At 42.6% G+C, this 21,660-nt stretch overlaps 1 protein-coding gene and 1 long non-coding RNA gene across 2 annotated transcripts in view; one reads left to right on the top strand and one right to left on the bottom strand.

Annotated features, from left to right (window-relative positions):
* The window catches only part of LOC142900744 (uncharacterized), a 289,985-nt gene extending 270,938 nt beyond the window's left edge, over window positions 1–19,047 (bottom strand). The window contains exon 1 of the long non-coding RNA XR_012928927.1: window positions 18,987–19,047. This is a non-coding gene — a long non-coding RNA (uncharacterized LOC142900744). The remainder of the gene's footprint in view (window positions 1–18,986) is intronic.
* Window positions 1–21,660, top strand: part of ctnna2 (catenin (cadherin-associated protein), alpha 2) — a 258,023-nt gene that overhangs the window by 218,200 nt on the left and 18,163 nt on the right. The window contains exons 11-14 of the mRNA XM_076045078.1: window positions 734–890; window positions 1,274–1,474; window positions 11,195–11,346; window positions 14,537–14,650. Of these exons, the coding sequence (XP_075901193.1) occupies window positions 734–890; window positions 1,274–1,474; window positions 11,195–11,346; window positions 14,537–14,650 (624 nt within the window). The remainder of the gene's footprint in view (window positions 1–733; window positions 891–1,273; window positions 1,475–11,194; window positions 11,347–14,536; window positions 14,651–21,660) is intronic.

The following is a 21,660-nucleotide window of genomic DNA, read 5'->3' as shown; positions in this document are numbered from 1 at the left end:
ATTAAAAAATGAATAAAAGCACCACCGTGTCACTCGTGGCCTGAATTCTCACAGGAGTGCAAAATGTTCTGCTCCATTTGCACTTTAAATTGCAAATTGTTATTAGCTCTGATCTTCTCTGAAAGTTAATGATAACAGACAAAAAACATGATGCCCATGAACAAAATGCCCTGGTGAACAAAAATACAGTCTCTCTGCACGAATCAGAAGGGAGGCCACACTTCATACATCGTTTTAAAGGCTCAAACCCATATCACCTTTATTTTAAGGTTTTTTTTGGTGTATTTCATGCCAAAGTAATGGCATATGGCAAATTAATGGCAATTAATTGTCTGAAAATAAAGTGTAGATTTCCACAGAACTTCCTTAGTCCTCTGTTTACAGCCTCTTACAGGTAACCTAGTTATTAGAATTGTCCTCTAACAAGAGGACAAAAAGGCAGGAGTGAGGCCATCAGTGGCCTTTGTTATATCACAAAGAGCTGATCTCCTTTGCCACAAGAGAGTCATGTCAAAAGAAAATGGACTTTTCTCATTCCTAGGCAGTTCATGACCAAGTGAAGACACGTAATTGTTGAGTGAGTTTTGTATGGTATGTGCAGGATGAGAACTCAATCAATTGAAAGATTCAAGTTGCATGTTGACTTGCTGAGGCTTTCAGGTCAACCCTTTGCTCCTTGCCTGTGTGACCTTGGGCTCGTCTGTTGATAAGTGTTGACCCTCCTTCACTGCAGGTCATCAATGCAGCTCTGACTCTGGCTGCCAGACCCCAGAGCAAGGTGGCCCAGGACAACATGGATGTTTTCAAGGATCAGTGGGAGAAGCAGGTGCGCATATTGACCGAGGCTGTGGACGACATCACCTCTGTGGATGACTTCCTGTCTGTGTCAGGTAAGTGGAATTGTTTTATGTTGTTGAGTGTCTAATTTAGATAGATATGTTTGCTAGCTAGCTGCACACAATCGATTTTGTGCGTGCTATCCGATATCTTAGTAAATCTGGTCCTAAGAGTTGAAACACAGGAATCTAACAAATCTATCACGACAAACATGCTTTTATGCTTTATGTTCAAAATGACTGCTACTCCCGCGACCTGGTCCCAGATAAGCAGGGGAAACTTCACTGAACACTTTGCATTTTCAGCTTTGCTCACGCATTTCTTTTTTTCTCCCAAGGATCAACGAATATTGTTCAGACCAATATTAATTTATCTTTGCGAAAGACTTGGGTCTGTCCGCATCCATTCACTGTCAATATTTTCTTTCCTCCCAAAGAGAACCACATCCTTGAGGATGTCAACAAATGCGTAATAGCTCTGCAAGAGGGAGACGTCGACACTCTTGACCGAACTGCTGGAGCCATCCGTGGCCGGGCTGCTCGTGTTGTCCACATCATTAATGCTGAGATGGAAAACTACGAACCGGGAGTCTACACCGAGCGTGTCCTGGAGTCCATCAAGCTCCTGTCTGAAACCGGTTAGTGCGTTACACAAAGGGTTGGTGGCAGCACAAGAAGACACAGTTTGTTAGATTGAATCGTCTAGTAAAGTTTAAGGGAGGGTGAGTCGCCCTTATTGTTTCATCAGCAAGTGTTTTCTCTCTTGTGAGACATGCAAATGCACACAAGCACGTGCACACCACAATCGTCAGCATCTCACTCCCAAGTCCCAAGTCCAACCTAGACATCTGTTCTCTCTTCTACCTCTCGTTTTCTAGTTTTTTTGTTTGTTTGTTTGTTTGTGTACCAGCAGTTTGGACCTCCTCTGTACCAGACCCGAGTATTTATAATCACAATATCAAGACCTGGACTCAAAGCCAACATGTGTCTCATGTAGATCAGATTTTACGAAGACAACAGATAACTTGGGTAAAGAGTGGCATCACATCTACACCAAACAAATTAGATAAGTTCGAAGATGTTAAATGTGTGCGCTTTCTTTGTCTTCTGTACACAAAATCAGGATGTCAAAGAGGGTGCAGGCAGCTGGATGAGTTACTACTTGGCATTAATACACACGGGCAGTAGGGCTGTGCATGCTGCTGAAATTACTGCTGCTCGTGTAATCTCTTCCACTGCTCGTTTCAGGTTTAGTCCTGCTCACATGAGATTGAAATGTGCCCCTGCACCTTCTATGATTTGCCATTCATGGCTGAGCCACTGACTGTATATGACTGTCTGACGAAGCCATCTTGACGTCACACATTGGTTTGCAAATACCCATTTCTGAAGCTCCATACTAAATTTCCGGTCTGCAAGATTCCAGTGGTGAGCAATGATTGGCATGTGAGTGCCTGTCCATACTTGGCTTCTAATCTCCAGCCACGCCCATAGCTTTATGGCAGTATTCAGTCGAAATTAGACCAAATTGTAAGAAATTGACATTTGGGCCATTTCAATGTCTTTTTTGCTTGTGCGTTATGCCAACAGAAAAAAAAAAAAAAAACACTTTGTAAAGGTATGCATTTAGGGCTCCTTTACATTCATTTACAGTAATTTTTAGTTTTTCCTGTGACTATTTTTGGTGGTCCCTGAGGGTGTAACCAATAGAATGCAGGTTTTTGGTGACTCCTACCTATTTTGCACCTGTATGTTGAATTTGTGCACTAAAGCATAAATCTGTGCACTCAAGAAAATGCACGTAGGCGTCAACATCTGCTGAGACCGTTTTTGACATAAATGTGAGCTCATGACCCATAAAGCCTGCAGCTCCAGATATTATTAAATGCATAAATTCAACTGAAGCTTATGTCTTTGCAGATCTTATATATATTTTCTCAACATTTGCTGTAAAATGGATACGTATGTCAGTGTTTTTTTTTATTTTATTTTATTTTCTATGCTTGTGCGATTGTTCCTGGCATAACCAACCATAAGGATGGGGTGAAATGACATAAAGATATACATAAAAGTCAACTGGTTGGTAAATTTCAAGACATCAGACAAGACAGTTCACTTAGTGAGAAGCATTTAATGGACATACACATGTACATGGAATCTTGTGAAGTGCTTTTCTCAATACTCAATTGTTTGCGATGGTTGTTCAAATGATGGTGGAACACAACAAATGAATATGTGTTTCAGGTTTGCTTATGGAGCTGGATGAAGAGTGAGTGAGTTTGATGTTGGTAGTTTTTGTAAATAGTTGTTTTTGACTTGATTTTTAAATGACTGGATTCAGTTTAAGCTGCAAAACTTTGGAGTGGGGGGAGGGGCCTCCAGGGGGTGGGAGTGGCAATGCAATGGCTGATGCTTGGTCCTGAGGATGGGGGTGAGAAGATTGGTGTCCAGTGGTCTAAAGAGGCAAGCAGGTGATGTTGGAGGAGATCTTGAGTGAGGTCACTGAAATACATGCAGTTTCAGAACCAGTGACTGTTGATGAAACCCACGACCTTCCTGCTGTGAGGCCGGTGTCGTCCTTAGCATTTAGCAGATAATGATAAGGTTGTCAGTGTAAAATGTCAGAAGAAAAAAAAAACATGAAAATTGAGAACTTGCAAATGGTCTAAATATAATCAACAGAGGAAAAAGCCTAGTCTATCTATTGTTAGTTTAACACATACTTGTTAGACTTGCAAACATTCACCTTGTTAAATTGCACCATTATGAAAGCCAAACCTAAAAGCACTGTATTTTTTTATTTTTTTTTTAAAAATGACAGTTTTACAGGATCAAATTGCACCACAAAGAACAGCTCTATTTTTCACTTCTAGTCCTGCCGATCGAGCCGGCTCCCAGTTTTTGTCTCTACCATTAGAGACCATTTAAGTAGACACTGTACTTACTTCTCACTACTTTCAGCTTTCATCTGCTGACATAATCTGGAGATGAGGACTTCTCCCATCCCCCTTGAGCTGAAATGTCACAAACAGCATTAGTTGAGTCACATGGGCTTTTCAGCCATCAATCCTTTGATGCCCACCTGCACCATAATGGTCTAACTACTACACTCTTTCTGTTGCCTCAAAAGCGTATTATGTCAAATTATTGCCATATTCAGTTCCACTAATGAATTGGTGAAGTATGGTGGTAATGCATGGTGTCACCATGACCGTGTTTCACAGGAAGAGCATTACATGCGGCTGTGTGGCCATGGAATCTTTAAGATTTTACAAATGCTAGTTTTTTTTAATCATACAAACTTGCACTCTATTTTCTTAGATGGGAAACAAACGTGGCGACCCAAGGCTTGCGTATAGGATGTGCTCCATCGTTGATGTGCTCTAAGCTGCCTGGCAACAGGTGCTGGACAAAGTGGCCTTCTACCTTTTTGTAGAGCAGTCTTTGGTGTAAAACTGTTGGACTCATGGAGCCTTCTTGGAATCTTCATAGACATTTAATTCTCCCAAAACTGAATGTGTGACGTCCAATATCTGGCCAACACCAAAGATATTGGACGTCACCTCATCACTTCATCAACACAATAATGGCTTGTTAACACCAAGTGACCAGAGTCAATTTATACATTACTTTGGAAGAAAGTTTTTAATCACATTTAATCATAAAGAATCAAACTGAGCTGAAGTCTTTATAATCCACTTGCCACTATTGTGTGCTCTGGCCTCTTACCCTTCTTGACCGTAATGACAATTCATGGGTGTTTTGTGATGTCATTGCTGCCTTTCAGAGCCCAATGACTTCTTCTGTTTCGTCTTAGCATCATTCATTGTCATCCAGTCAGAGTTGTGGAAAATGCTGATTAAATAGTAGTACACTTTGTGTGCCACTTTGGAAAAACCAGGGACTGATCCATTTCTTTCCATGTTTTCATGTTTTATGTATACTTCACTGAATCAACAAAAAAGAAAATATATCTATTTGGAGCGTGTCCCCAATAAATATTTTGGTGGACTTGAGATCAGGAACAGACTCCCTATGTGAGCGTGCACGAATGGCAGATACATTTCTTCATTCTTGACTGAGACTATTCACAGTGGAAGTGCAAACTGAAACTAGCGTGTGACGAGAGATAGACAAACAAACACCAGATATTACAAAAACAAGATCGTGGTGCTAAATATTTTAAAATTCATATGTTATTGATTTGTGCGCTGGAGATGGTGATCATCATTCCTCTTTTCAGTGCCCCTTAATTTCATATACATGTTCATATGCAAGTCAAAAGCTCTATTGCAGTTGGAGCTAGTGCGACATTAACACTGCAACGCAAGCTATTGGTGCTAAACGCAACAAAACCTCCATGTGGCAAAGTAGCATGCAATTTGCTTACCTTTTGTCCTTTAAAAGATTTTCTAAAGCTTCAACACAATGTCGGCCTAACCATAACTGCTGGCAAGTAGTAATTCTAACCTTTGATGATCTGCTCTAAAACCATGAGAAGTATCTGCAGTTCATTGTCAGTGCAGCAAACGCCTGAGCTGTCTTTAAAGGGGGGAGGTGGCGCCTTTGTTAGCAGCCAGGCATTCAGCAAGGCATATTGTGTCCATCCCCACTGACAGCCACTTACAAAAGGTAGATCATCAACAATATTGACAGGGACAAGGTCATATCTCCCTTGTAAGGAACATTATTGCATCCTGTCACATCAGACTGTCAATTTAAAATTGACGTCGGTGTAGTTCTCAATACAGCCACAAATACAACTTCTCTTTTTGACACTTTATCTGTGCTTTTGGGCTGATGGCCCGTCATAATAAGTTATTGGCAGACAAGATGTGTTTGTATATTTATTGTAGTCTATTGCTTAACTTACTTATCCTTATCCTTATACTGTCCTAAATTTGATTGTATTTAAACACTAAATAAGAGCATTTTTTCCATTTTTAGTGACACTCAGTTCATGCAATCCCTACGATTTTGTTATGGTTTTGTTACTCAACATACAATCCATAATAAATCTTTCCATAATGGTAATGGAATGGAATATTAATTGGTGCACAAAGGCAAACAACTGGTTACTTTAAGGGACAATTAATTACTCCCACTGGTAAGGAGTCCTATGTCCAGGTGACGGGTGAGGCTGGATTTTGTTTTTGTTGTTGTTGATTTATATAACCAGTATTTTGATAGTGGAATTCAATGATGTGACACCACAGTGTGAATGTGTTGTATGCGTGTGCGCTCAACCTGAATCTTTGGCCATTTTGTTTTTTTGTTTGTTTTTTGTTTGTGTTTTGTTTTTTTAAGTATTTATGCTCGCGCTCACTCATGCCAATGAAAATGCCATCTTTTTGATGAGAGCCCCATCAAACCAATTGGCTTATCACAACTGCTCACCCTCTGACCTTGCCTCAATTCGCCCATTCTGCTACCACGTAGAGGTGCAGTCAGATTTATGGACTGGACGCAAGCAACCGGGCCGCTTAACTCTTCCTTGTTTAGCCGTAGATTCCTCACAGACATTCCACACATGGGCTTGGGATTGAAGCATGTCCTTGAGAGGGAGAAAAATCAATGGCCTAATGGGAAAGTGGTTATGGCTTCCCACTCTCTTTGCCCACTTCGCTCGGTCTATTTGTCCCAGAGACCCTCTTCTAACAGCCATCCCTATGTGTTTCAGCGAACCCTCTCCTTAAAGAAATATGCACGTCACAAGTCAATCATGTGACGTAGGTGGATGTTGAAATTTAAAAATGTACGTATTATTATCATTGCCATTCTGTTATTTAGAGAATGCCGATGGCGTTGCCACTGGTTATTACAAAAGGGAACAGTAAATGAGATGAAGTTCAGCTTTACGGTAAGAACAGACATGCTCACAGTGTCCCCCATACACCATGCCCATGAAGCAGAGCATCAAGTGCACTTGAAATAACTGCAGAGTCTGAGGAATAGGAATAAGGGCACTCCACACTGTTCACTTTCAAAATAACGGCATTGAAGGAAAGTCTTTGTGACTTCAAAGTCAATTTTAATTCCATTCCATCTTAAATCAGAATACCTCAGAAAACGAGGAGTAGATTACTTCTAATGACAGTAGTTTGATATTTAATAATGGTATAAAAGTAGTACTACTAACTTGTACAGTAGAACATAGCAATTCAATGGCTTACAAGAGCAAGGGAGGTATTTTAATTGAATAGAGGTCATCTTTGTTTTTGCTGTTTTTACCAGCGATGAGGAAGAAGCTAACTGCTGTAGGAGTAGCTGTGTAGAATACTGTCGGTCAATCACTCATGTGGAAAGGGGATTGCTTTCTTTTCCCTATTTGATCCATATTACAGATACAATGTGGCTCAGGTGATCTTTTTCACAGGCAACATGTTTTCTTGTAAATGCAAAAGTCTGCAACATTCTGCGTCAACAATGGATGGTTTTAACTCTTCAATCCCCTAATTCAAGTGTGTGTGTGTGTGTGTGTGTGTGTGTGTGTGTGTGTGTGTGCGTGTGTGTGTGTGTGTGTATGTGTTGGAGGGTTGGGGGGGTGTATTATTAACATATTTAGATTCTTGTTCCAGCTGGTCACTTACTTCCTATGGGAAAATAAACTTTTGTTGCTCATTTTCGAGTTGTTTTAAAGCTGAACAGATCCGTACCTTTCATCTCCATCTTCATGCAGGTTGTGATCTTTAAAAGGCTCACTCAGGCATGCAATCTCTGCTGCAAGCACGCATGGCATTCGTTGTACTTCCGTAACTTCTTACTTTAACTATGCTACAGCCTCAGGGGCACGGGAGGGGGGCTTGGGGTTGGGGGGGGGGGATGGGGGGGGGGGATCCATTCCTACATGGTCACATTTAATTCCCTTCATCATTTCTCAACTGGAATGAGTGAAATTGCTCCTTACCATCAGCAACTTTGCTCATTAAGAGCTTGGAGAACATTTAAATATTTCTATTTAAAACGCCTTCCCAGCAATTCCCAAAAGCCTATTTTACGCTTCTCCAGTAAGTGGATTAAACAGAATTAAAATGAAGAGAGGGAAAAAGAAGGATAGACTTTTTGTGCTGCCTTTTATGTTTGGTGAAATATAGCTGATGTTTTATATCATACAAAAAAAGTATACTTCAGATACACCTTCGGTTCGTGCCGACTAATTGATTTGGTTCATTCTGCACGTAAGAGAGGAGCAAGTGTGGGGAGCAATGATACATGAGTCCATCAGCCCACTTTTCATTTGTTTTTCTTTACTGTATATACAATACAGCTGTCTACTGCTGTCAACACGGGCCCGAATCAACACAAATAAACACACGAAAAGTACCCCTTGTAGAACTTTGTTGATAGTTTTCTTTTTTAGCATGACAAAATTGGATAAAAATCCAATCCTTCCTATCGCTAAATATTATTTTGTCTGAAGATGAGCTGTAGAGGATTTTCACACCTGGCTCAGACTTTGGTTGAATTGCACTTGAGTTTGTTTTCCCCTTAGTGCCTATCATTTGGCCAGCTGTGAACGCCAAACAGGCGGCCCAAAATTTCCTCGATGGGGTGTCTTAGTGCGCTTTGAGCACTTCATTTGCAGTGATCCAACATGATCCGACCTCAGTTGGACCCAACAGCTGGAAGAACTGCGCATTTCAATGGACCGAGCCAGCTGCCGCAGCCAGCTGTGCATTCTGGGATATATTGGAGTCTTTTTTCACTTGAAGTGCCACAACAGCCACATCGTGTAATTTCTTTGGGATCACCCCATGTGTTAATTCGACCAGTAGTAGAGCACTTTGTGAGATATATTCAAAGACACACGTGACTGTGGAGAGATGCCAGTACACTCACGTGACTCATATTCCTGGTTCACTTGGCCACAAATCTATTTGGAGCTAAAAAAGAGTCATGTGACAAGGGAGCCAAATTGCTGGAAATCCGAACAGTGTTTTGCAACCAAACTACCCAATGTCACAGCTGCCCTAAATTGACAGCAGTGGTATTTGCCAAAATTATTTTTTATGTCTTTACATTTGTTAATACACTACTCTGGAAAATCCCTTTGACTGCAATGATATTTTAATACCAACATAGAATTATTGTTTCCTCTTTCAGAGAATCCCAGTTAGTCAGCTCAAAATTAGCTTTAAAAAGGTGAATTCAAGTAACTTTTAAGTAGTTTCAGTTTATTTGTTAGATAAACAACTTATTTATTTATTTGTTTTTGTTTTGTTTTTTGCAAACTACAGACATAGCTATGGCTGCTCTGGTTGACAGAAGATAGCTGTGTATTAGCTGACGCAGTCACAAGAAAAGGTTCAGTTAGACTTTTATGTCTTTTTTTAGAGCTCCAAAGATTGTAAAATGAGGGAGGACAGACCTTCTCTGGGTGGCCGAAGCTTTTGTTATGTTAATGTGCCACAGCGCCGAGTCCACGGGGGGAGAAAAAGCACACATTAAACTCTGCTTTCAATTATTTTTAGCCCAACAGAAGATTACGAAGAAATGCAGCCTGCTAAATATTCAAACATTTTGTCGGCATTCATGAAAATTGAATTATGTCAATTCACATTTGGCGCGATTCATTTTGAGCATTCAAAGAAAAGAGGGGCTGGGGCGGGGGTGTGTGAAGCGCAGCTCATGCACAGGGTGTGCCAATTGAATGTGACAACAGAATCTCAGTCTGTGCGGGCGATCAAGTGGGGCTTCTTTTGTCGCCGGGTTTTCTATTGGACTCACACACTTTGATTCTTTCCCTTTATCTACATTTCTGACGCGCATTCATTTATCGCGCGTTAGAAAGCGCTCGTGCCGAGCGTTAGCATCCGCAAAGGCCTGCGACATCTGTGAGTGCACTCTTCAGTGCGGCCAAGCCGAGCTGAAACAGCTGATTGGCACGAGACACGCAAGCAGCATGTCGTCGCTAACACGCTAGCAGCATGTTGTTGCTAACACGCAGGCCTCCGGGGGGTGACGCCTCACCTTTGCCTGTTGTTCACAAGTGATCGGAGCTTGTTCCTCAGGGGCGCCCTGCTGCTATCAGTTCTCCAGTGAAAAGGTTGTGATGACGATGATGACGATAATGACGAAGATGATTATGATGATGACGATGCGTTGGAGAGGAATAGAACAGCAAGAAATGTTTTTAAATTTCCATTTCCATTTCCATTTTCCCTCTGTATTGTACAACAGTGCATTGCTGCCACCCTAGGAAAAAAAAAACATGGCTCAGTATCACACTATAACTTGAAACCATCACGTTTTTACGTCATAATTAGCACAAAACAATCTGACAGTTTCACCTTATTTTGTGATATTTTTTTTGTTGTTTTGAATGATCCCTTTATTTGTCACATGTATCCAAATACACCCGAAATCCCTGTCCAAACATACACAACACAATACAATACGACATGGGGAGACAGGACTGCAGGATTGGGCTTTCTATATATATTTATATATATATATATATGTATATATATATATATATATATATATATATATATATATATATATATATATATATATATATATATATATACATATATATATATATATATTGGAGCTAAAAAAGAGTCTGCCATATATATACATATATATGTATATATATATATATATATATATATGTATATATATATATATATATATATATATATACATATATATATATATATATATAAATATATATATATATATATATACATATATATTTATATATATATATATGTATATATATATATATGTATATATATGTGTGTACATATATATATATATATATATATATATATATATATATATATATATATATATATATATATATATATATATATATATGTATAGAAAAGCTGGTTAATAAGGAAAATAACAGATACTCGTTGATACTATGGAGACCGATGTCTCCTGTACTATTTCCACATCACCTGAAGAATTGGCATGACGTTCACAAAGCACCGCTTTCTTTTTTTTTTTTTTTTCTTTACAGGACACAGTCATCATCTTGCAGCATTTCATTTCAGCTATATATATATGTATATATATATATATATATATATATATATATATATATGTATATATATAAAACAGTGCTCAGTATCACGGTATAATGTGAAAATTATCACGATTACGTGATAGTTTCACGTTTTTACGTCATCATTTTCACGCTGTAACGTGTAACTTTCATAAAATAACGCGACAATTATGTCAAAAAATAACGTGACAGTTTCACTTTATAACTTTTTTCCTAGGGTGGCAGCAATGCGCTTCCGTAGTATTGCATCCATATTAAGTGGGGGGGGGAGTCCTCCACTCCAACGCATCCAAAACTCCTCCAAATCTCTCACCGTCTGTTTTCCCTCTGTCTCAATTTGCAGTGATGCCCCGCTTTGCCGAACAAGTGGAAGTGGCGATCGAGGCGCTGAGCACAAACCCCCCACAGCCCTTCGAGGAGAACGAGTTCATTGATGCGTCCCGTTTGGTCTACGACGGCGTGCGTGACATCAGGAAAGCGGTCCTCATGATAAGGGTACGTCCACCGTCTGTTTGCAGGTCGATCGCCGCGACTCGCAAACGTCGCGGCAAAGAGACGAGAGCGCGGATGCAAAGGTAGTGCACGTCTTCTCGCAACAGCAGACGGAGGCAGCGCCTCTTTAAAATTTCATGAAATATCTCCTGTCTCACCTGATCCCCCTTGTAAGCAATTTTTTTCCCCCTCAACTCTCCCGCTCGCAGACGCCTGCCCGCTCTTCCCCCCCTACTTTGTTCTTGTTTTGTCGTCCCCACGGTTGTGAGAAAAGAGGTCTGAGTGATTGCCGGTGATTTTTTTTCTTTTTTTTTCTTTTTTAATATAAATACGACCGCCGCGAGGTACATAAATTAATAAATATCGCGTTAGGAACGGTACACCTGTCACCTGATCCGGTTCACGAGACTAGGAGAACGTGCCACTGCGTGCGGTGATTAAAAAAAAAACCCTGTCGAGTTTGACTGCCTCACTGCCCACTCTGATGTTTTCTGCGCTTTTCACCTCGACTAGTCCCTCTTTCTTCACCATGTAATTCATTTATTCAACTTTATGCAGGCTGGAAGGTTTCCCAGTACAGCTTTGGAAAAACCTAATCATGGAAAATAATTTGATGTTGGTAAATAATGTAAAACAGGCAGCTTTGAACTGCCCGGCACCAGCTGCTTTCATAATCCCGTCCAAGTTCAATTACTTCCCGAGGAAACGACTGGGAAGATACTTCCCCTGTTGATGCAGCTCCATATAGATAGGAACATTGCTGCCACATGAAATCGTATTTTTTTTTTTTTTTTTTAGACATGTTTTTAAAAGTGTCTGTTATTTGTTCCCCCTCTTAAAATGAGCATCCCCTCCTACAGAATTTTCAGAGTGCAGATTTTACGTCACTCGCTGGATTAGCAAAGCAGCTCTCCATGGTGCTGCCAGATAGAGGCAGGTCTGCAGGACGAGGTGGAGTTAGAGCGGAAGTCGGAAAACATCATTTAGTTTGTTCACGTGGAGCAGATTAGCAACAACGGGGTGTGTGTGCATCTTTGCTGTGGGTGTGCCACGTTTTGTCAACGCAGTTTCATTTCTAAAAAAAAAAAAAAAAAAGTCACATGGTTTGTCATTTTTGTCACGGCCATGAAAGATGAAGTAATTCCAAATTCATCCGCTTTCAATCTGTTCTCTCATTGTAACTGTGCGTCTCTATCGTGTCTTGATGAGAGACTGGAAATGTAATAAACCACTTTGGTTTTCTTTATGAGGTCACCAGCAGCTGTAGTTCAGCAATGAATTAGTACTCAATAAAAAAAAGGTCCAAAAAAAGAAACAGAATCATTCCAGGAATTGCATAAAGTCAACTTGACTGTGAATCTGGCCTTTAACGATGGTAATGAATGCACTATATAGACTCTTATGCAGTTGTATCTCATTAAAAAAAAAAGAAAAGAAAACAAATTGTATGGTGATATGGTTTACAGAAACATTATATACAATGTTTGCAAGGGGGGTAACTATGTGACGTTTTGGCTTGATTTGCACTAAATAATCCGATTTCTATTGTTCCCACCCCTCCCCTCTCTTCATCTGATATTGTCAGATGGAGTCGCGCCTCTTTCATATGTGGAAGCAATTTAGATGTGAATCAGAAAGATCTGCCAGTGACTGTGTAGTGCGAGCGGGGCGCTGTGGATATTCCGTGGCACTGCGGCTCGTGCGTCACTGGAAATGTAACAACGGTGCATTTTTTATTACATAACTGCGTGTGCGCGTAAATACACCCGTGGAGCTTTATGAGCCAATGGTCTTACGTCCTCCTCCCCCGCCTTAAAATGCGAATGGTCTTCTGCAGTCTGCACACTCTTGAGAATGGCCCCAGGAAGCTAAAGCTTTCGATTCAGTCTCTGTTTGCTCCTGCGTCCATCACAAAGTGCTGTTTGCTGTCACGGATTCGGGAGCGTCCTGCTCTTCACGGCCCTTCCTCCCGCTGCCTCTGCTTATCATCGTGACCATTAGGAAGAAAAAAGAAGCTCATTTTCGTCCTTGCCCCAGATGTGCGACAAAGGGGCGTTATCTTGCTGAAACATCCAGTTTTGACCTGGACGGAACAGTGCACATGCAAGAAGGGAGTCTGTGGGTTAATGAGGGTGACTGGGCTTAAAGATGATTTTTTTTTTTTCCCCATGCAATTTCTCACAATCGCTCGACTTGTCCAATAACTTTTTCCCAATCCTTGCACTTGGTTGAAACAACGTAGGCAAGACTGATTACTTTTCCAGGTCGGTAGCCAAATCGTCCCCTCCGCGTGAGAGTCGTTTCAAGAGTGAGAAACTTCAATCAGGTCTAAATACAGGATTCAGTTACGGCTCAGTTTTGAATGTAAGCAGACAGTGAATAATCGGGTGCAGGCAAGACTTTGGCATCAAGGGAAAGAAGTGTAGTGGAAACCCAACCATACTTTTTCAGTCATATCAAGAAGGATTTGAGCTTTTTCAAGCACAGATGGTAGAAAGTTTTATCAAAGGAGGACTATTCATCACACAAGTTTATTTTTTGAGAAATTTTTCCTTAAATTTCACTTCTTTTTAAATTAAGTTTTGTAAGCAAAACTTGAGGATGAAAGCTGCAACCTGGAGAAAAAAAAATACATCTATTTATTTTTTTAAGACTGTAAGGGGAGGGAGTGTGTAGAGAAACCGCCTAATCAAGTCACAAATCTCCTCCGGCCACTGTTGGCTCTTTTTGTTCCGTGATTAATCTCTGCCTGTTCGTGCCCAGCTCATATATCGATGTTTTGTCACAGCCCTTTGAATCTCGCCGCTAAGGGTACATCCTTTGGCCTCGGGCAGAGACACAAAAGGGTTTAATGCACTGCCATTGTAAAACCCCTGTGCCTCACTATCAGACGATAAGCGCAGGTGACACACAGCAACGCTCCTTCCACAGCAGGTCACGGTCAACGCCAACGACCATCGCCCTGGAGCGCAACGCGTGTGTCCCATCACTGACCAACTGCTGGCAGTCAATCCCTAAACTTAACCAAGTTAGATGTGTGCCACTTCTGAAAAACAAATGTATCTCAAAATATGCAAAAACTCTGTATACATAAAAATACATGCAGGGCAAAATATTATTTTGAATATGACGATTGCTGCCCTTGATACATTGAACGAGTGTATGTTTTTGTTTCTTTGTTTGTTTTTCCCAGACACCGGAGGAGCTTGAGGACGACTCTGACTTTGAGCAGGAGGACTACGACACTCGCAGCAGAACCAGCGTCCAGACTGAAGATGACCAGCTCATCGCTGGGCAGAGCGCTCGGGTGAGTGGGTGCTTTTATTCTCGTGCTGTGGGTCACCGCTTCACTCAAGCAATTCACCAAAAACCAGCAAGAACTTGGTGCACTCACACGTTTGTGAATGTGAGATTCTTCTGTCAGGTTAAAGATCCAGCAGTAACAAAAAATCACTGCAGACAACGTTCACGTTGGTATCGGTTCCCTGATTCCCAACCACATTTAATCTTTAAAAGAAGAAAATAAAAAATAAAAATAAAAATGCCAGATCCTTTTGCTGCTGAGTTACTGCAGACACATGGTCCTTGAAATTGGACGTGCTCTCTTTGTAAATTTGAACGCTTTTTAATGAAAGGTGTGACGATGATGCACATTTTATGCACATTTAATCCTAAAAAAAATAAAAATAAAAAAAATAAAAAAAGGTGTGATGGTGATGTACTTATTTTTAGAGTCGTTATATAATAGGAAAAACTGCACGTGTATTTCTATTCCATCTCATTGCCAGTGGAACCCTTTTGAAATGTCAAACTCTGGGCGTTTAAAAAACAGGTCTTTGGGGATGGCAGGTTTAAAATTGCAATTACAAGCAGAGAGGCAATCAACAAAGTCTCTTTAGATGTTTGACAAAACACACATCACACGCTCTAATGCTGTGCCAGGACTTCAGTCATGATCACTGAGGGCCTGTGCTTTGCTATTGTTTACCCAGGCTGAAACACATAAGAGCGTATCATCGCCTGCTCCCCCCAGCAGCTGACGGCAGCCTCTCGCGGTGTGTTAACTGTTGAATTGATTGTGGATGCTAGTTGTATAATTAGGCCAAATGCTTCTCCCCGTGGCACAGACCTGAATGATGCCGCCTCTACCTAATCTGCAAACATGGAGGTAAACTAGGAAGGAGGGGGGGGGAATGAAACCGCACCAGCGACCCACTGCTTCTGCTGTGTGAATTGTACACGCACAGCTCTGATGGTGATGCGAGAAAAGACTAAATTAGTGTGTAATGGCGTCAGACATACGGACGGGATCTCAAGTCAGCATTGTGACTCTCAGTGGTTGTTGTGCGAGAAGCTGTAAAATAAACATTAGCCGCTACAGTCGGCTGATCGTCTGAGAAAAAGCAAAGAATGAACTTAGATGAGTTTTTTTGGGGAGGGATTTCTATTAAAAAGTTAGTTTTTGTTTTCCAGTTTTTAAAAAAAAAAAAATAAGAAAAAAAAAGGGTCTGATTAAAAGTCCAATTTAGGGTGTTTTTTGTTTTGTTTCTTTATCTTTCTGCCCAAGAGCATTTCCAGACTGACACCTTTCCAACCATAAACCTTTTGCCTCCTTCTGCTGAGGGACCTGAACTTTTAGCAGATATTCATCCAGTCCAGGTGATTGCAAATTCCAGATGGTGCTTCTCAAATACACAAAAGATAAACATTAAAGATTGAATACACTGTTAAAAAGTTTAGAGATGGGTTTTGATGATAGTGAGCGTACACTTACCAGGCACTTTTTTTGGTGCACCGCAGTGGTTATTACAGTTACTGATGTTGTTTTACGGTCTCCAAACATTCTGACCTCTGACCAGTGGCATCAACAAGGCATTTTCCTCCACACAACTGTTTTGTCTTTTTGAACCCTCCTCTGTAAAAAATTCTAGAGTTGGTTGGTTGTATTTAGCAAGTCAGCAGTTTGTCAAATACTCAGTCCAGCCTGTCTTCCACCATTCATCACTTGAATCTCCTTTCTTCCCCATTCTGATGCACACTTTGGACTTCAGCAAGTTGCCTTCAACAATGCGCATGCCGAAATACATTGAGTTGCTGCTATGTGATTAGCAGTTTGTTTTAACAGTTAAATGTAATTTCTAATAGTGGCCGATGACTATTTCATCTATGTTGCCATTTGAATTGCAACTAGTGTTTAATTTAAAGAAGCATCAATGTTTGAAAGAACACACCATCATTTTAAAAAAGAATAACTAAAACAAAAGAAGAACTTAAACTTCTTCAAAATTCAAAGCAAATCAAACAGATCCAAGCTCAGCCGCCCAGGAGCTGCTCCAAGATGACTGTGGGGGTCCGGAGTGTGAAGTGCTTTAGCAATTGCTGTACGTTTACTCCCACCAGGTCTCCCACAGTGTTAACATCGTTGGGCCATCTGAGCTACGATGCCGCCACACAAAGGAGCGTCACAGCACCAAACTGTTCGCTAGTTTTCCTGGCACTCTACTGCACTTTGAGTGGGCAACTCCACTTGATAACAGTCCAAAGTGGCTGCGTGTCTCTTTGTGGCAACTTGTTTCTGCATCAGCGTTGGGGGGAAAAAGGGCCAATAGAGGGGCTTTAACTTTAAATTAGCAAGTTTTGCTACTCACCCTAATGTTGGCCGAGGCGCCGGATGACGTTTTCCAATCCACTTATTCCAAATCAACTGCGTCGGCAGTTATCAGGAAGCCAAAATATCCCACACATGATGGAGTCTGAGATTCTGCAATTCCACAATTTCATTTAGAATTTATCTAAAGCGATGTACAACACAAGCAAAAATTTAGATTGGAGGCAAAAACCTGAGTAGGCGCAATGACGGTGTGCAAGTTCAGGAGATCAGCCAGAACACGAGTCACATGTGTCTGAAATAGCTTGTATGAAACAGGTAGATGAACTTCCGTGTTAACACATGCAGCAACTCCTGTGCACGCAGCATCTATGTGACTTGTGTGGAGGAGGCTGCATTGAATAGAAAAAAAAAAAGAAACCCTAGGATGGTATCCAGCAGTGAGACATTTCTCCTCCCTGGTTTAGTTCTGCTGAAGTTCCCTGACCAGCACTGTAGGCGTCCGCTGGTGGAATTCTTCCCAGGACAGTGATGTGGACTAGAAAATGTCAACCAAAGCCTCCGAGCGACATGGCGGTATGCAGCCACGCGTCAAGTTTGGACAAATTATCCCTTTAAAGGCCCAGTGTGTAAAATTTGGCTTGATTTATGATTTTTATATTGGTAAAAGCCTCACATCCATCCATTTCCAATGGCTGCTTCATCCTGCATTCAGGGTCACAGGGGTCTGCTGGAGCCTTTCCCAGCTGTCATAGGGCGACGGCAGGGTGACACACTGGACAAGTCACCAGTTCGTCGCAGGGCCACATAGACGGACAAGCAACCATTTGCACTCACACTCACGGTCAATTTAGAGTTCCCACTTCACTTCACATGCGTGTTTTTGGACTGTGTGAGGAAGCTGGAGAACGCGGAGAGATCCCACGCAGACACAGGGAGAACATGCAAACTCACTGCTTCCTGTAAGGTGCCACTGCTCACCACTGCACCACCGTGTCGCTCCAAGGCTAAGCATGCTGCCCATAAATACATTAATAAAATTGTATACGTGCAGAACAGAAACAAGTCATTTGATTTTCCTACCCTTAGAACGGCTCTGATATACGTACATAAGAATATACAAGGAGCAAGGGTCTTGCTCCCAGTTAACTGACATGTTGCTCCGTCATTTTTTACAGAAGCCCTCAACATGAAATGCGTGGTCAGACAGGCTTCCTTAAATACCGCCTTCCTTAAAAAAAAAAAAAGGTTTACACACTGGACCTTTAAGATGGGAGGGGATCGCAGTTTTGGAGAATACCTGGATATGCAGTTCTGCTGCTGCTGCTGCTGCTGCTGCTGCTGCACTTGAGCTTTTCAATTAAGCAGGAAACAGTGTCGTGCGGCGCTGCCGTCAAACCTCCCATCACTCACGTCAGCATGCTGCGCCACTCATTAACGTGCGCGACACGAGCGACGGGCGCAGTCTGACAAAGATGCCTGGCGCGGTTAATTGATGTCGCCTTGTTTTCCTCCCACTCGGGAGCCGCCGCCGTCGCATCGCCCTCAGATGCTAACATTTACACACACGCAGCCGACACGGTCATCCATTAAAGATGCGCCTAGCCGTGAAGCAGCTAGCGACCGCGGACGTGCGCTACTGTCACGTTCCGCAAAAGCTCGCCGTCCTCTCATGGTCACCTCGAAGCGCTTCGCTCGCGCTCCAGGTTACTATCGAAAGCGACAAGAGGAAGTGAAACCCATCTCTGCCCTCTGCGCTGAGGATACACCCATGATCCCCCCTCCGAGTCACCCTCAGCGTGCAGCCGCAGGGGCAGAGCTACATGGTGGCCAACCACCCGACCCCAGGGAGGCAGGGCTGGATAATTTGACTCATTTCTGCATTGAACTCCATTGTAACCAGTTTTATGAAATGAAATAATGATCCTGGGCAACACGGTGGCGCAGTGGTTCGCGCTGCTGCCTCACAGCAAGAAGGTCGTGGGTTTGATCCCGGGCCTGGGACCTAAGACAGCTGGCATAGGCTCCAGCAGACCCTCTGCTGACCCTGATCTCAGGAAGAAGCGGGTATAGAAAATGAATGAATGAATAATGATCCTGAATGTTCTGCAATCATTATGAGTGCACAAAAATCAGTCAAGATGTGCTTGGTAACCAAGGAAGCATTTTGGTGTTTAATGAAAAACATTTCCAATCTAATTAAGAGTGATTGTTGACAGGCCTACTGTTTAAAAGGACATTTAATAAATACAAAAAAACTACACAGTTACAATTCGAATAATGAAAAGTCATGTAGTCATCTCAGGTATCTGCTTATTGCCACCACTATGTCAGTCATGAGCTCACCCTCTGCGCCTCCTCAAGGACAAAATGCTGGCTCCACCAGCCACTGCGTGCGGGTATCGCACACATGACACGGCATCATCTCCCCTCTCACTTTCTTCATCTCGACGTCTCACTCTCGGTCAGTATAGAGAGAAAAAAAATCAAGTGCGGGGCCAGTCCCAGGGGGCCTTTGCTTCCCCGGCGCTGCGCCTTGCGCCGCGCTCCACTTGTCACTTCTATTAGACTCGGGCACAAAGATAAGTTATTAGAGCAAACGCGCATAATGGGAAGACAGGAAAATAACGTCGGGGAGGGAGGCACCTCGCATGGCGTCTCGACTTATTAGAACTTGCAGGGAGAGAGAGTGAGAGAGAGAGAGAGAGAGAGAAGGAGGAGACTCCCCCCCCCTGTAATGCTCGCCCAATAATGCGCACGGGGGCCAAACACACGCCCTCCAAAGCCGACGCTCCTCAGCACGGTGATTGGATAACAGTGTTGATAGGTCACCCATAAAATTGCACTCTTGAGTGTCCGGGCAGTTTATTTCAAATGAAACAAATTAAAGTCAATTTCAAGACGCATCGCTCGGCAAAGAAACCCTGAAAGCGCTCTAATCCCCGCAGACGTAGTCGAGTCGCCGAGTGTATTGGCACAACACTCCCCGGGCCGGATTTGCCACTATGTTAAGCTCCCAAGGCCCGCTCCTTGTTGTTATCAGGAAAGTAGAGGAAGGGATTTGGGGATAAGTGAATTCTAGAGAGCGGGGTTCGGGTTGGGGAGGGGTTCGGGTTGGGTTGAGGTGTGTGTGCGTGTGTTGGGGGGGGGGTTTGCCTCGCCGAGTGCCTCCCTGCGCCGCTGACGTTACAATTGGCTGGTGTGTTTAACCCCCACCCCCCACCCCCCTTTTGCCGCAACTTTCTTTTGTGCGCACAATCCGCGCGCGCCCTTCCTCCGTTTATCCCAGACACACTCTCTCCTTTGTTAGACGATTTCCTGAGTAAATTTGAATACAAACCAAATCCCTTTCTGCACCCCCCCCCCCCCCACACCCCCCAAAAACCCCCAAAAAAGGAATTTTAGGTTGAAATTGTCAAGAGTCAGGAGACTTTTTTTTCGCTTCCTCCTGATTGCTGTTCTTTTCTCTTGTTTTCCTTTTCGTTACGGCTGTTTGTCCTGGTGCATATTGAAAGACAAACCCCCTCAGCAAATCCATACCTCACTGCAGCCCAACCTCCCAACTCACTGCGTCGGAATTTAGCCGAGAGCTGTAATTGTACTTCTTCATTCGGCACCATGCACTCCCTTTTGACACCAGAGGCACGCTGTTCGCCGCAATTATGAAGAGGTGTGAATTATTGATGCCCGAACTGTTGGGTGCAGGAATTATATTAGCACCAAAAATAATGACGATCACCACGCCATCCTGAGGTGTCAGTGCCCTGCCTGGTGGCAAAGTGCTCACCTGTGTTGCTTTTAATTAGGAACGAGGTGCAAAACAACAGGGCCTGCTTCGGGCTTTTGTTTTTTTTTTTCTTTCTGTGCTACAAGTATTTGAAGAGCCATTAGTGGGAGACCTGCTGCCTAAAAGAAGCAACAAGCTGAGACGTATCTGGATAAACAGTCAGCAATAAAAGGCTGTGTACGGTGGGGAGGCCTCCGTTTTCTCATTATCCTTTCACTACACTTGAACTCACGTCAACCCTGACCAGTGTGGCACTCAAATCAAACACACGAGCAGGAGTGACTCATGGCCATGGCTAAAGCACTCTGAGCGTGTCTCGGCACTTGAACTAAAGCTATAAAGTTTTAATTGGACAAATTCATTGGAAAAAAGGAAGTTCTTCCACTCACAGGAAGCATTGTTAGTGAGCCTGATGCACCTCTTTAGTAGTTCAGCCTTTACATCTGCCCTTTTCTGAACTCTCTGCACAGGAGATGCCCTACAGCTAGTCTGGCCAAGGGTTTAATTTGGCATGCCAGGAAGTGGTCTTGTTTAGAGGCATCGCTGAGACACTTGTGTTATTTCACCACAGATGCAAATGATCTTTGGTCACTTTGAGCCGTTGTTGCCTGGCTACAGTGGTGCCGGGCTTCTGTCCGGTAAGGAGAATGAGGTCACGGCAGAGGAGAAGCATGTCCACTTCACTTGTTAAGTGACAAGACAAGTGGGCCGGTTTCCCTGCTCACAGCAAGGCGGACTTAGTGGGTATTGCAGCCAATAGAGGAGAGAAATCAATAATAAGATTGCTGCACAATTTCATCCTTGAATGACAGAATAACTGGTCCCCTTAAAGTGGCAGTACGTGGTTTTTATTCACCGCTAGAGAGTGCATATAAACTGAAACAAAGAGTACTGAGGGTTACATCCAGCATTGTTTTACATT

The sequence above is a fragment of the Nelusetta ayraudi genome, unplaced genomic scaffold (assembly GCF_046127955.1).
Source record: "Nelusetta ayraudi isolate G7.1 ecotype Tasmania unplaced genomic scaffold, CSIRO-AGI_Nayr_v1 ptg000004l, whole genome shotgun sequence".
Lineage (NCBI taxonomy): Eukaryota > Metazoa > Chordata > Actinopteri > Tetraodontiformes > Monacanthidae > Nelusetta > Nelusetta ayraudi.
This window is presented reverse-complemented; position numbering and strand designations above follow the sequence as displayed.